The following is a 17330-nucleotide window of genomic DNA, read 5'->3' as shown; positions in this document are numbered from 1 at the left end:
ATTTTAGCTTCACTTCTAGGTATCCCACAGTTAACTCGTTGGAGCATCAGAACCTTAAGTCTGACAAGGGGTATTCCCGCTATGACTTCTACTGCATTTTTTGATACTGCTTATATGCGGACACAATTCCTATCGCAGCTTCCTCTGCAGTGCAGATACCTTATATAGGTTCTTATCAAAGGCCTCGGCCGATGCAACTGACAAAATCAGGCTCCTTATCAACGAACATGTACCTCTGTGATTGATATGAGCCTGCTCAACTTAACAATTACAGCCTTGTCTCGCTGTGTTACCCTGTTCAAGTGTTCCGTATATAGCCTTTCTTTCATTTTTCTGTTTAGCCTCTGGTACTTACCTCTCAGATAATACTTCAGAGGATGAATGAGGATGATATGTATGAGTGTAAATGAAGTGTAGTCTTGTATAGTCTCAGTTCGACCATTCCTGAGATGTGTGGTTAATTGAAACCCAACCACCAAAGAACACCGGTATCCACGATCTAGTATTCAAATCTGTGTAAAAATAACTCACTTTACTTGAGCACTGGAACTCTCGACTTACAAATCAGTTGATTTAGGAAGACGCGTTCACCACTAGACCAGCCCGGTGGGTAAGCTCTGTATATAGCCTTTTTTTTCCCTACTCCCCCCCCCCGGGCCGTACATAGTAAAACTCAGCCCAGGGGAGTGTCCTTTACTCTATTGCAGTAAGATTATTAGAAGGAATGAAATGCAGATAGTGCTAATGACAAAAAGGAAGTGCTAAAAAAATAATTTCGAACCTAAAAAAATAATTTCAGATTTGACAATGTTGCTTTAAAATGATTAAAAAATAATTTACCCCAAAAAATTAAAGTTTGTTTTTTATTTGTTAATTATTATTTTTATCACACTTCATAATAACTTATTACTTACAGCTGTTCTTACAAGTTATAAAAAATGAGTGAATACCACATAACTTCCTTTTGCACCTATTAATTACATATACACATTTTTTTAAAATGAAAAGTACATAAAATTTTATTTCATTAATAACTACTGATATTTTTTTCTTTTTTGTTGTTATTATTGAGTTATTATTTCTTTTATAATTTTTTTTTTACAATCAGAGGTTAATAATTATTAATAACTCAATATATTTAAATTAAAAAAAAAGTAGATGAAGTCTGAAACCAATGTGTCTTCTCCCCTTGTAAGATCCAAATATTTCATTAATTAAAATTTTATTTGTCTATAACTCTGGAACCAGTAAAAGTAAAGACCACTTATGATATATCATTGAAAAGCTTTTCATGAGAGGTTATACTTCACTTAAAAAAAAGTCCAAAATCCACATTTTTTTGGAAAAAAACAACAATCCTAAATCCAAAATTTCAGCATCCTATATCGCTAATCGTTTTTGAGTTATGCAAGATACAACATACATATGTACGTACAGATGTCATGCTGAAAATAGTCAAAATGGATTCAGGGATGGTCAGACTGAATATTTCCGTTAAAATTTTAAAACCGAAATTTTTCACAATTTTAATACTTCCTTTATTTCATACAAGGAAGTAATAATGTAGTTTGTGTTGTAATAATGTAGAATAGATGTTTGAAAATTTCACCAAAAATGTCAATACACATCTCAACTTGTTTCTTTACATTTTCTGTTGCCAGCTTAATGACATCTTTGTGTTCCTTGATGAGGACAGGAGCATTGAGAATGCTAGCAATTGCTTCATTATGCATGTCTACTTTTTGCTTGTATACCTTGCATTTCATTTATCCCCGCCAACAGTAATCTGAGGAAGAAAGGTCTGTTGATCTAGGTGGCCAATTTAATGGAGCTCTACGTCCAATCTATTTACCAGTAAATTTTTTATCTAATAATTGTTTTACTTCATCCGTGAAATGTGTTGTTGGTACTTCAGTTTGATATAGTACATTTCAATTTGTTTTTCCAATGAGAAATTTTCAAGCACTGTAATAAAAATTTATTGTTAAAAAATTTCAGATGATTTTTTCCCGCTTGTTTTTCTGTTACGAAATGTCCTATTTAATTGGTTGTTGATCATGCCACATCGTTGTTGGTAATTTGATTCGACTACAGCGTGTGGGCTTAATTCAGACCATCAGTATGAATCCTATGTGTTGTTTATGGCATTACAGATAAAAGTAGCTTCATCCAAAAATAGTATGAAAAAATTAAGTGGTAATTATTGTTAACCAATTAAAATTGCAGTTGTCTGGTATTTTCACCAAGCTGGAGGTGTTGAACTTTCTGTACATCTTAAGGATGTAGTCAGTTAGCATGAAACGCCCTCATTGCACAATGTACATTGTGCAATGTTGAGTATGTAGAAGTTCTTTGTGTGCTCATTGTAGGACTAAGCTGTACCACCTGAACAATGTTTTCCCTTTCATCATCATGTACCAGCTGACAGTCAGGTGAAACATGAGTGCTGGGAAGTATACCATTCTCAATTTGTTAAAATTAATAATTTACATTAGTGATTTTAATAATTAATTAATAATTTAATTAGTAAAATTAAAAACAGCTGTTTTATAATTTTTACAAATTCATAACATTTTTCTGTTGAGTTTTGTTCTGTTTTATTTTTAATAATATAAGTTGATTTTTTTATTCTTCATAGACTTTATTATATCAATTTTCTCAAAATTAAATTCTCTACAAGTTTTAATAATAGAATTTATGCTTTGTTAGTCATTTAACAAAGTTATTATACTTCAGATCTAAAATGATATGTTTTTGTCACAGATTTATTCTGTTTTATGTTGGATATCATGAAAACTACAAGAGATACAGTTCTGGAACCTGTTTTATCTGATTTTTCAGGTCAATAAACATAAGAAACCATAAAGTTTACCTCTTATATAATGCCTTAAAAATTTGAATATGACCTCGTTTCACCAGGGGAACTGAAGTTCAGGCGAAATTTTACTAGCCGTTATTTGATAACCAAGCATTTTTTAATATCAGTTTGTATAAGCGTTTTTCCTTATTTCAAGCTCTAGAATATCCCCCAATTATTTCCCTTTCCTCCTGAATCACTCTGTATATCTTTTATATATATATATATATATAAAAACAACATTATACACCATATTAACACTGACTATATTCACATTCTTATGCAGTTTCTTTGCATGCACATTCCTTTCTAGTCTTGAATGATTATGTACTGTTAAGGAAGCCAATGGACATCATAATATAAATATATCTATTAAGGATTTTTAAACTCACAATTTGTAGCTTACTTTGTATATATATATATATATATATCTTTACAGATAAACTTTTAGATAAACATATGGACAATTTTTAAATTAGAAAAACTTACTTCACTTCAGATCGTTTTAATTAATAAAAAAAATAATACTTTTAGGAGAACTGTGCTTGCTTGCTGGATTTCATTTTTTACAGTTAATTTAATATTAGTCTAGCTATTATTATTTCTGTTTGTGCAATTAAAATTATTATTACGTTTTACTTTTTTATTTGGTATATTTTCACTTAGAAAAAGAAAGAGAACAAGCAAGCTGTATAAGTAATGATGACAATTGTGGTGGTAGTAGTGTTATTAGCTTGGATAAAACTATCAAAATTCATGCTTGTGATTATCCAGATTGTAACGCAAAATTTGATCGCCCATGGAAACTGTCAGCACATAGATGCGTGCACACTGGAGAGGTGAGTTATGTATGAATAATTATATATGAATAATTTGGCAGGATTAACAGGCCAACCAAGCTTTACTTACTGGGGACCTCAGTCCAGGTTGGTTCTTTTTGTAGAAACAGTTTTTTGTGGAACAGTTGTTGTAGAAAATCACACGACACACAATTATCAAGCTGAATTAGTATGTGGCTGGTAAGGATCTTACCAGCCACAGGATTATGGTAAGTATCTTACCATAATCCTCAAAATGCCACTGAGGAGGGAAGTATCAGTTGTGAGAGAAAAGAATGAAAATTGAGAAGGGATGAGTTAGTATGTTTTTGAAGTAGCTCTATAAATTTTGTATGTTTTATTTTTTAACTCTCTCTCTCTCTCTCTCCTTCCCCCTCACTCCCCGCTCTTCTTCCCCCTCACTCCCCCCTCTTCATCACCCTTCCCCCTTTCTCAACCCTCTCTCTTTCTCAGGAAGGTTAATCGTATCAAGCTGAAATTTCATTTACTGCTTGGGTATTTAGAGGCTTACCTGTATAAAAATAATGGATTTGTTATCTTTCGATCCATTTCAAAATGGTGGTCAGGTAGACTCTTTAATTCTTTATACCTTTGCAACCACTGGATTATTAAATATTTTTTTTATTATCACAAAAAAAAACATTTTAAGCATTTTGTGACAAAGAAAGTGACATCTTATTTAATCAAATCTATTCATAAACTACAAAGTTATGGCCAAAATTCTTGAAGTGAGTCACTCTAGATCAGTATTTCTCAACTTGGAGGTTGCAAAATTAACCTACAACTTTACACTTAAACAATAATGCAATCATTTTACGAGAAAAAACATCTTTTATTATAAACATTTTACTTATATTATTTTGTAAGTCTGCATGTAAATAAAATAATTTGATGAGATGTTTATGTTTTTTTTTATTTAAAAGTTTCTCTATACAGGGATCTATGTTAAAAACACACAAAAGCAAATTGCTTTCAAGTGTTGACAGATTATTCCTATATTTACTTTTAGTGCAACCATAGATGAGAAACCCTTTTCACAGAGGCAAGATGTGGCAAAAGGCAAGGGAGCAGAATATGTCCGAATGCGCAAATGTGGTTCAGGGGAAATTTGGGCTGTCCAGGAAAATTTCATGGAAATTTTTACCAGTCATGAAAAATAGAAATCACGACGTAAATATCAACTGATGTATTCATATCATTTTTACAATTATTAATTAGAATAATTAATCTTTTAACAAGTTTTGAAAAGAAACATTCATACTATTGAGTATTAGGCATAATAAGAACAGAGGTAATGTCATTACTGGTGAGTGACTCATAGACTCAAATCGCAACAGGCAAGGGATGTATTAGTGATAAGATGCATTGTGGTCACCAGTGTGTGTGTCTTCAGCTCTACTGTTTTTATTAGTTGGCTGGCTGCAAGCGTATTGTTTTCTTTTAATAGTGAAATAGTTAAATGACTTTTAGTAGTGTTAAGTGATATACACAATATACAGTATAGTGAGTATAAAATATCATAATTTTATTAATTAACTATGATGATATTTAAAAGTAAAGTTAGAAGACATAAACTGTGTGTCTTGTGACTATCACAGCAGATGTGATAACTTGGAAATCATTTTGTAAATAAACACCCAAGTGAAAAACCAAGAACTAAAGATTAAGCTAGTATTTCTGTATTTAAAAAAAAAAAACAAACAAAAACTCGTGATGATGAAATAAGTACCAGTGACCCTTTAAACAAACAAATAAAACTTGATGAATCACAGTTACTTTGTACAGAATTGGACTCATCTTGCAGACAAAACAATGTCGATGTTGGCAGTAACATGTCCATCTCTTAACACGGCAACTATTTATCCTAATGTTTTTGAACAGTTATCAACTATAAAACAGGTGATATCCAGCCTTAATAAAAAAGTTGATGAACTATTAACATCGAATCAGGTTAAAACTATTGAAATAGGCCCATCTAGTGCACTAGTCAACACTCCAGTTGAGATAAATGAAGAATTTGAAGCAAAATCAAATTAATTAGGATAAGCAAATTGCTTCCAGTTATTTGTCAGCTAATCTCATGCTTAGTAGAACATATGAGCACAGTACATTGCTCCCCATTTGTAGAGCAGTATAAAACCATTCCCAAGGAGGTAGTGGTTCTTAAATCTGGCATCTTTCGTATTTTCTCTATCAAATGAACACCAGTTAATTCAACCGGTTTAGAGTGAAATTCAACTGGTTCAGTTTTGAAATTGCTGTATGAATAGCTGTATGTGAATCTGTTGGATTAGTCATTGGCAACCATCTGCACAACCGAAATGTACAACTGGACCCCCTTTTTCAAGATCAAGAAGTATTCATTTCTTGAAATGGTCCTCCCATTCATCACGCAGTACACCTTTTAAAGAGGTCTTTGGACAGACACTTTAATGGTGGAAAATACCATTTTATGAAATTTTCCTCAACCAATCTTATAAAAATATTTAAAACATCAAAAGTCATTGACAGTCTCCACAAAGGTTGCCTTTTCTTAATAACTTGAACTGATAATCACAAGAAATCATCTTTATTTTCCGGGAAATATTCTGCCAACTGAATTTTTAGTTTACACAAATGCACTTATATGCTATCCAGATTGTGGTGAATAGTGTCTTCATCCAAATTTTTGGATATAGTCGGAAGTGAGTGGAGACATTTCACTCACTTTTTGCTTTGAAGAAGAATAATCCAGATATTTAAACACACTTCTTAATGAAAACATGAACTTCATTCATTCTGTCTCATTAATAAAATGTTTTTATCATGTCCTTGTAGTCACATCCAGGTCGTTTATTTGCAAAAATACATCAGCTAAGTAAGCTAACAGCAACATATATTCATTACTCTGTAAAAAACATTGAGAATGGCATTTGTTTATCCTGAAATAATATTATTAATTCATATTGCAATTTCAATAACCAGGTTAACACTTTTCCCTGCAATAATCATCTGACTTTTGTATAGAAAAGAAGAAATATTTTCTTTTCGCCCATTTCATCTCATAGTTTAGCAAACAGCCTGTTCGGTAATGGTCAACTTTGAATAAAATTACCCATTTTTACAGCTTTACAAAGAATTTGTTTGAGATTTTCTGGCATACTTTTTGTGGCAAGAGCATGTCCGTGAAGGAAGCAATGCATCCATTCTGACCTTTATATAAGATGGAATATATAAATCTTTAAAATTTTTCAGAAATCCACTGTTCTTTCTTATTGCCTTTGCACCATCACTACATACTGCAAATTTTGTCCAATCTATGCTATAGTTTTTAGTAGCTGTATAAAAATCATCAAAAAGACATTGTCATGTTGCATGACCAAGTGTTGATTTGCAAAAAAATATTTTCTTTGATTGATCTGTCCCTTTCGTGTTTGTATCTTACAGAACAAAAGAACTGAGAAATGTTTGCCATATCTGTTGATTCATAAAATTTAATACCAAAAATTCATTTCAACTCGTTGATTTCATTGAGTTTTGGTTGGGGGAGGGGTTGCAAAATGTTCATTATATGTTTTTTTTATTTTTTGCGAGATCATGGAGTAAAAAAAAGATTGGGAATTACTGCTCTAGATTAAAAAACCAGTTTTCATTCTTCCCAAGTAAAAAATAACTTGAAACGATCTCAATTGGAGTAATTTTATTAATGTTATCATGTGATAAATTATAGAGATTTAACAATACTGAAAATATTACAGTAAAATAAAATATTGAAATCATGGAAATATTAATATTGAAAAGTAATTTGCATTACATGTTTTTCGTTTAATGAACAGGCACTAGTTATTTTCAATTTTTTATATAATTTTTTATTTATTATTTTATTAATTTTCTATATAATTTTCATTTTTTTTCAATAAAATTTATTTAACAGCAATAAATTATCATATCAGATAATAAAACAATAAAAAATTACAATTGCTGTTCAAAATTGCAGCCCTTGTTCAAAATACATGGAATCAGGTGTTTTTTCATTGACCAGACAACTCTTTCAAAGATGCCAGTTGTCTTATGAATCATCTTTATCTCATTTACAATTCTTGTGTACAACTCTGCTATGGTATCCATGGAGGTGTTGTGTACAAATGTGTTTAAATAGCTCCATAAGAAAAAATCAAGGGGATTGAGATTGAGAGACCTTGCAGCCCCATGCAACTGGGCCTCCTTGACCAATCCATCTGTTTGGATATGCTTCATTTAGCTCATCTTGAACTTGTAATCTGTAATGAGCTGAAGCCCCATCTAGCATGAATTACATTTTGTTGTATGTGTTTAATGGCAAATCTTCGAATAAAAGTGGATAATTGTAAAAATCAACCATCAAGAAATACTCAAATTCAATTATTAAGAAATGTAAATATCTTTCACCATTGAGTGTTTTGGGTAAAAAACAGTCAAATAAGTGGTCACCCAGAATATTACTCCATACGTTAACAAAAAACCGATATTGGTGATGATTCTCTGAAATGGCATGAGGTGTTTTCAGTTGACCATATGTATGTGTTGATCAATAATGGCCATTCTTTTAAATTTGGCTTCATCTGTAAAGAAAATGCCAATCAAAAAATTCAGATGAATAACATTTTTTGATAAGCCATTGAGATAGCTGAACACAGTTAGTATAATCTTGATGTAAAATAACTTGTACTCACTGATAGTGATAGGCATGGTGTTGCTGCTTATGCAAAACCATCCCAACTGTTATATTACTAACATTGAACTCTAAAGTCAGCTCTAGTACTATTTTCGGGGTGGTTAGATATTTCATCTAACACATCCTCCTTGAATTCAGGTCTACATATGAATATGGTCATACTGATTTACCATGTTTTTCATGTTTTAAGCTTCCTGTTTCTCTGAGTCATCTGTGAATGGATGAAAACATCCATTCACTGTGTGTGAAGGTAACACTTGATTGAGAAAATGTTCCTGATGGAGCTGTCTCACCCAAGGTTGTTGCAGTGTGTGAGACTACATTAAATACATATCAGCCATTCCCAAGTTAGTAAAAATATGATTCACATTATCTATCATGGTGAATAAGAAAATAATAAAAAAAATAATAACTCGTACAGCACAGACCAATGTATTCACTTGATTAGTAGCAAAAGACAATCTGGGTATTGGATTTTATTTACATAACTATGAGTTGTTAATTATAATATGTTTTAATGTAAATTATTTTTCAATAATTTATTTTATAAATTATTATTATTATCATTTATTATAATATTTCATGATTTCAATAATATTTTATTGTAACATTTCCGGTATTATTAAATTATAATTTATTACATAACATTAATATAAATTAATTATTCCAGTTGAGATTTTGTCAAGTTATTTAATTTTATTTTAGAGGAAATGAAAACTGATTTTTTAAACTAGAGTGACTCACTTTGCCAAAATTATGTTATTTATGAACGAATTTGAATAAAATTTGTCATTTTCATCATAAAATGCTTTAAATTTTTTGTAATAACATAATATTTAAATAAACCATTGGTTGAAAAGATATTAATAATTAAAAAGTTTACATGGCTACCATTTTGAAATTGATTGAGAGATCAGGTTCATTATTTGTAGAAAAGTATATCTCTATGTACTCTAGCAGTAGATGAAATTTCAGCTTGATATGATTAACCATTTCTGAGAAATAAATTTTTGTGTTAAGAATACAAAATGGTGGATAGCCGGTAAACTAAGGTTTTCTGGACATATGTTGATATAAAGTATTTTCTTTATTTTGATGTGGGAACCATATCCTGAATTCTTGCAATGGATTTTATAAACACTATATTCTGCATTTCAGAGAACTTAACATCATTTCTCTGGACTCTTTTCTTATTTTTACAAAGAGTTTCTCTTATCTTTGACTTTCTTGGAATGGATTTTTTCTTAGCATCATTCTTTGTTGACCTTTAATTAAGTAAAATGAAAAAATGTAAAATAAAATAAGTTTAAAAAAACTTGGAAAATTGCATCCTAAACAGAAAAAAAATAATAGTATAATTTTTTTTAAATTGTAATTTTCCTGAAGTCCGTTTAAATTAAGTCTTAGCAAATTATTGTTAGTTGTTTTTAATTTGGCGTTGATTTGAAGATGTTAAAAATTTATAAAGTATTAAAAAGTTTTATTTTTTACAGAAGTTTTGGTTTTCTTTTAGAGCAGAATTTTTTGAAATGGTTTAATTTTTTTAAATTGACTTAATTTTTAACTTTAGTTTATAAAGTTAAAAATCTGGATTTGACAAAATTACTTCAGATTAATCAGAAGTTTTCTTTATTATCTATGTCTTTTTGAAGTATTTTAATCGTACACTAACTTTTAACCACATTGGCGTTTTACTGTGAAATTTAAATAGAATTTAAAGTAAAATTTACAATTTGTTTATTATTATTTTAGATTAATGTAATTTTGCAACATTGAAACAAAATGTTTGGGAAAAAGTAAATTAATAATTTTCAGAAAATGAATTACCCACTCACTCTAACAATGTAGTATGGTGTATTAAAATTAATATTTTATGGAATGTAACTGAATTTATTAATTAAATTTCCAAAGTGTTATATTAATTTGTTTGTTTACATTATCTGTTCTGCTCTTTTTTTATTCCTGAGATACAGTAAAGTAATTTTATGTGCTAGTTGGGGCTGCTTTCGCTAAAGCTAATGATGTTCATTTTACAATCAATCCCTGTTGTATGTAGTGAAGGAGTTGCTTATAAGATTGTGTATTGTTCACCTGCATTTTAGTAGGCTTGGCATGATGATTTTCAATATTACACTTGGTTTTTAAATAAAGTTCCAGGAAATCAGTTTATTCCTTATTTTACCTTGTAAGTTTGGCATGTGATGCTTGTTGTTTGTAAAAATAAATGTGGCATTTTCAGAGGTGACCAATATCACATGTCAGACCATCTTTATCTGGTTTGGTTATGATATACCACACATACAATAATTGCATTTTGTATGTAGTGTTCATATGAAAGTTCTTTAATGTATCTGTTAGTTATAATTTCTTAAAAATTGTAGAGAAATTTATGATTGGCCTGGATTACAACATTCAGATTAACAAGATTATACTTAATCAATTTTTATTCTCTGTCTAGTTTTCTTCTTTCTTTGGAATTCATTAAGTAATGTAGTGTTATTCTTTCTTGTTAGGTAGATGCTTGATTTAGAAGATGGATTTTTATGTCTTTTCTTTATAATGGAATTATTGGAAACAAATTTATATTAACCTCTGTGACAGAAGAACTTGAAATGTTAAAAAGTTTCATTATATGCATAATGAAGTATCTTAAAATTGTGATGTTAAAATAAAATATCATTACAGGAAATTAATGGCTGAGATTATAGGTAGTTAATATCTGCCATTATTAATTATATTTCTTGATACTAATAAGATTCTAAAAATATGTATATATATATATATATATATATATATGCTTTGGTAAAAGTAGACTCAATTTTATAATAAAAAGGAGAAATTTAATGGTGCTTTAAAAATTATCATACATGTTCATTTTCATTTATCTTTCAGTAATCAAGTTTCAACTGCACAATCGCTGACATAAATAGTTGTAGGAAAGAGGAAGAATTGATTTTATTATAAGATTAAATGTTAAGATAATTTTTTTAAGCTTATAACATTTTCTTTAATTTTATTTTTGTGTGAGCACTATAAAACCACAAATATGCTGTTAGAGAGCATTTTGAATCATCTCTGTGCATGTAAATATGTAGTGAGATCTTTCTAGCTTTCACAAATATATTACCAATGCACTACTTGTCATTCATTTGCTTTGTAGAGTTTAAATTTTTTTAAACAATTGACGGAGTTTCTGACTGAAATATTGGTTATGTTCTAATGGTTAGCCATTTTTTTGAATGCCAAGTTTGTGAAACCAGCTGAGAAATTAGCAGATTTGTATTTATGTTAAAAATATAGACCATGGTGGAATTATGAGGAGTAGGTTTGAAAGTTTAACAAAAGATGAGAAAACATGCTTGATGAGACACAGCATAGCAACCAAATTGTTAAAGTTAATGATGATTTGGTGAAGATCATAGATGAATGAATTCAGCAGATGATCTATGATCATTACTTTTCTGTTTTAATTTTACAAATTTCAAGAACTGTTCTGTATGAAATTGTGATGAACACTGGCCATCTTCACAGGTGTCATCATTTTGTAAAGATGGTAATTGATTCCATACTGCAACAAATGCCATATTATTTTGGTAGAAGCTATGTTGAAAAGTAGTTTAAAATATAATTTTTCTTGTAATAATAATTTTTTTTTTTAAAGTAAATTATTATTTTTCAATTTCGTAAAGAATTACTTTTTGATTGTGCCTTGTGTATGTTGCTTTCAACATTGTTTTACCTCCTGCTTTTCTCTTCAATAGACATATACTTGTTGGAATATATTTTGAATAATAAGTTTCTGGATTTGATAAAAATGTGTATTCATATATTCATTTAATGAATAAAGTTAACAGTATATAAATTTCTAGTAAATTATCTTTTTAACCTTTTATTTTATTTATTTGTTTCAGAGACCATATAAGTGTAATAAAAATGGCTGTAATAAATCATACACAAATCTAACTCATTTAAAACGACATGAGCACACCAGTCATATTGATAAGCATGGTGATTCTGGCCGTACACCTTCTGCCTTCTTGTATGTATTTTTGATTTATAATCAATTATTTTTGTAACACAAATAATTTTGAAATGGATGTAGCACATGGATCATTTTTAAAAATTGTTACTGTAAAGCAAAAAATTCAAATTTTCTTTATGGTTTATGTCATGAGATTGCACATTTACCCTTCTGTCCATATAGAACCTGTATAGAAATATCCATTTAGAAGTTAGTGTACTTCTGAACCAGTAGACAAAAATTATAATAATTTTGCAATTTAAACCCATTATTCTAAGTTTTATATTAATCTCTGTTATCCATTGTTATTTAATGAGTTGACAGATTAAACTGATCATTATATCTAACTCTTAACTTCAACCCACCGCTTATCATGCACTTTTAACACCCATATTGCATCTTTCTCAAAATCATTTCCTTCATTTTTGTAAACTATATTATGTTATCAAAGATTAATTTAATATTTTATTTTGCCATTATTATTGGAAGTTATTCATATAAGCAACATGTTGATAAAATTTTACATGTTGCAGAAAACAAACAGTGGTGATGAGGGTATATGTTTGTTGAAAATTGTTTTTGCATGTTGTCATCACATCACAGACAGAATCTACAATATTCTTTTTTGCTGAGATTAAGTTCATGCACTTCAAATATTAGATGACTAATTTATTTCACAACCAAAAAATTAGAATGTACAAGCAACTTGCTCATTTCACAGGAACCAGGTGATACTTCACTACGCCCGCAACATAACTGGTTTTTAAGAATTCATCACATTCCGTCTGAGTGTGTGTATTATGGTGACATTGTGATACAAAATTTAAATCAGCATTATTTGTGTCTTGTTACAATTCTGTTTTTTTCTGTTACCAGTTAGAAGTTGTCTCATACATCTTCAAGTTTATTAATTTGTATTAAATTCTTCAAACTCTGAATGAGTGGTGGTGTTTCATAAATTTGGGCAAAGTCAAAAGATTGTGCTCATAGTATGTTGAGAACTCATTCTTAGTTTCTCACATCTCTGCTAGAAGTATCCGTCAAGTTTCAGTTAAATTCATTCATAATTCTGTTGTTGGCAGTCATTTGATTTGGTCAAGTATTGTAATTTGTGAAAAATGGATGAAAGGGAATTTTATATGGTGATCAAACTAGAGATGGATAGTTACAGGATTTTTCTGTATCTGATACAGATTGGTAATATACTGAAAAGTACCTGGTACTTTTCATAACTGACACTAAGTATGTTTTATTAGAATAAAAAAATATGGGCTGCAGTTGATACAATTTCGCACTATGTTTGAAACTTTATCAACTGTCTTGCAATGCGTGCACGTATTGGGTTGGTTTTACGGTTACTAGGAATCAGCACCATTACCACAACATCACAAGCATTCAACATTAGCTTACAGCTTAGCTGCTTAACCCGGGATATGGTGTCTTAATTATTTTGTTTTGTAAACAGTAGTAACCATTTCTAAAACTCATGTGTTGTGATTCATCGTATAATCATCTTTCATTTTTAATATAATTTCTTTCGTATGAATCATCCTTCATTATTAAATAATAATTATTAATAATTTTTAATTAATACAATATATTTAACATTTTTAATATTTACAAAAGAAAAATGGCATATTTCAACAGTTAAAAAATTAAACAAGTAAATCAATGCAAGGACACATGACGAAAGTAAAGCTTTTACACAATATTATATGAATTATTAATGTTGTAAAATAATGTATACACAAATGATATAATTTATTATTAATAAGAAATATATACTAACAATGAAATATGCATATTATAAAAAAATATTTTTTTACATAAAACAGAAAAATTTAAACATAACATTGTTCAGTCATTATAAATTGGAAGCTGGAAATCATCAAATCTGGAAATTGGAAATCATTATAAATCATTAATTATTATAGTTACAAAATATTAAGTATTTTTATTCACACATTTTGGATTAGAAAGATTGTTATTAGAAAGTTTGATTTAACATTATTGCTATAGCAAATTATTGAATAAATAATCTTTTGTAAATTAATTAAATTTTTGAATTGTGTTCAAATTTTTATGAGTTTAAATTACCAAAGTTTGACTATATTTTAATGTTGAGAACATTGGCAAAGTTAACATCCAGCTCTATATGGTCGATGAATAATTTTCTTTATAAAAAGTTTGAATAAAGTTCTGTTATTTCAGATTTAAGTTTTTAAATTATACTTTTTGGTAATGCCTCTGTGATTTCTATTTAAAGAAATGATATATATACTTTGTTTTTCTTATTTAATTATTAAAAATATTTTATTTATGGTAGTTATTATATCTCATTATTATTTTATTTATTGTTTAAAAGTTGCAGTTCACCCGGTTGTAATCGTAAGTTCCAAAGCAAGTGCAGCTTAAAAAGACATCATCTGCTAAAGCATGGTGGAGAAGGAATTAAGTGTCCTGATTGTGATATGGTGTTTACTAGCCGCAACCTTTTAAAATCACACATGTTTACTCATGATGGCGTATTTCCATTCAAGTAATGTCATATGTGATGCTTAATTATTATGCTTTGCTTGCTGCCAATTTTAAAATTTTTATTTGTTTATTTTATATGTTGATAAATAGTTAAACTTAGTTGAATTAATTTATTCCTTTTAATGTAGGTAGTTTGTTCAGACCAAACCATTTCAAACCCAGTTTGTGTTTCAGCATTACTTTTTTCATAGGTCTGTATTCATAATAATCCTAATTGTAAAAAAATTACACATTTGTGTGAATCTTTTTGAAAGGTATCGACATACGAGGGATATCTTTAAAGTAAAAACTGCTGGGAAATTTCTCTCCTTAAGGTTGGCGAACCTGTGTCGTTCATGGCCAGGCTGGTAATATACACACTGCATTGTTGTCTATAAGTTGTCATGTTGTAGTGTCTTTGATTATGTGTGAGTTATTTTGTTATAAAGTGAATAGGAAAATCATTGTTGCTGCTGGTTGTGAAATACATGGTCATACATTTTTTAAACCATCAAAACGTTAAGTCAGCTGAAACCCATAGGTAGTTGTTTGGTGTGTAAGGTGATAATGTAATGAATGAAAGAAACGTCTGAAAATGGTGTGAAAGGTTTAAAAATAACAATATTAATGTGAATGATGAAGAACGTTTAGGGAGACCCTTGATAATCGTGGACGACTTGTTGAAACGCGTCGATGATGAAATCAGAGAAGATTGTCGTTCAGTGATTTCCGACCTGGCCCTTCTTTTTCCTGATGTTTCAAGACCTCTTATCAATTTCATTTTTCGTGACCATTTAGGCTTCAGAAAGGTTTGTGCACGTCTTAACGGAATGTCACAAAAAAATCCAAATGGGATCTGCTTTAGAATTTTTCATGGGCTACACAGAAAAAGTTGATTTCCTTAATTCAGTTGTTACCGGCAATGAAACATGGATTTCATATTACATGCCAGAGAGAAAACAGCAGCCAAGTGAATGCTGTCATTCTCAATCACCAACCAGACCAACACAGATCAAGTAGCATTTGGATGCATACTGATGGCCATAGTTTTTTGGGATTGGTTTGGCATATTGCTGATTGATTTTATAGCACATGAAACGACTATAATTGCAAAACTCTATAAAAGTTACAGCGTGCCATTCAAATTGGTGATGTGGGCAGCTGACCAACTGCGTTGTCCTGCTGCATGATAATGCACATCCACATGTTGCAGGTCCGACGTGATTTATTGAGAACATTTAGATGGGAAATTTACAATCACTCAACTTATAACATAACCATTTGTTTGGGAAATTGAAAGAATTTTTGAGTGGTAAGCAATTTGCAGGTGACTATGAACTTCAAAATGCTGTTAATCAGTGGGTAAATCAACTGGTGGCAGATGAATACGATGAGGGTATATTGAAGCTGGTGTATTGCTACGATAAATCTCTTAATTCTGTGACAATTATATATAGAAGTAGTATAAGGTATGTAGTTTAAGAGAAATAAAAAAAATATTTATAAACTTTTCAGAATAAATTTTTTTACAATGAAATGGTCTTTATTTTAGAGATAACCTCTCGTATTTTCAAAGTTGTATTTTTATTTTTGAGGTTTTTAATTATATGAAATTTTTAATTTGTTAAAGGTTTTCATAAAACATACGAGCTGTGTTCAAAAAGTAATGAGAATATTTTTTTTTTTGGAAAGAATTTTATTTATTCGTCTTCATTAATGTTATCCCCTTTAGAATAGTCGCCATTAGATATTATACACTTTCAGTGCTTTTTCCAATCCTGAAACATTAATGAAACTATTAATGTAGAAAACATAGTCCAAATTATCATCAGAATTGCAATTGCAATACCAGTATTTTTCTGTTAGCCAACTTTCACATGGACTTGGTGGGACTATGTTGCACAGCAGCTGCTATGTCTTACAGTTTTTCTTCTAGTAATGATTGTCTACCATTCGCAGTCCTTTATTGACCCCATTTCCCTAAATTTCTTGATTGGCAGTTTTACACTAAGTCGAATAGGAACTGGTGGTATACCTGGAAATCTAACAGAAAGCTAATCTTTCACTATCTGTGTGTGCTCACCATGCTCATGGAAGTTATATTGAAACATGTATGAAAGGACATGATCTCAGTCATTGAGAGGTCATGAATACACAATGAACACAAAAACCAGACACATCTTCTCGTCTCTAGGTCACCATCCTGACTGGCTCATAGAAGCAAACTGCATCTGATGCAGGATTTCCATCTGTTGCAGAAAACGTTACTTGCAATGCATGGATTAAATTCCCTCAACATATAATTGTGTTTTTTATATAGGTGCATAATTACTTTTTGAACACTGTACATTATTCTTTAAGCTGTTATAGATATACTAAAGCCAATATGGATAATGCTTCAAA

The 17330-nt window shown here is 29.9% G+C and overlaps 1 protein-coding gene across 4 annotated transcripts in view; it reads left to right on the top strand.

The window, feature by feature from the left end:
* LOC142319117 (transcription factor IIIA-like) overlaps positions 1–17330 on the top strand; it is a 46468-nt gene that overhangs the window by 11923 nt on the left and 17215 nt on the right. The window contains exons 2-4 of one of the 4 annotated variants that reach the window (XM_075356041.1): positions 3524–3696; positions 12301–12428; positions 14782–14949. In XM_075356041.1, the coding sequence (XP_075212156.1) occupies positions 3524–3696; positions 12301–12428; positions 14782–14949 (469 nt within the window). Of the gene's footprint in view, positions 1–3523; positions 3697–12300; positions 12429–14775; positions 14950–17330 lie in introns of all 4 variants that reach the window. The other 3 variants (XM_075356040.1, XM_075356043.1, XM_075356042.1) reach the window with 3 other exon arrangements.

This window comes from Lycorma delicatula, chromosome 2, assembly GCF_047948215.1.
Source record: "Lycorma delicatula isolate Av1 chromosome 2, ASM4794821v1, whole genome shotgun sequence".
Taxonomy (NCBI): domain Eukaryota; kingdom Metazoa; phylum Arthropoda; class Insecta; order Hemiptera; family Fulgoridae; genus Lycorma; species Lycorma delicatula.
Note: the sequence above shows the minus strand (reverse complement) of the source record. Positions and strands in the feature narration are given on the sequence as shown.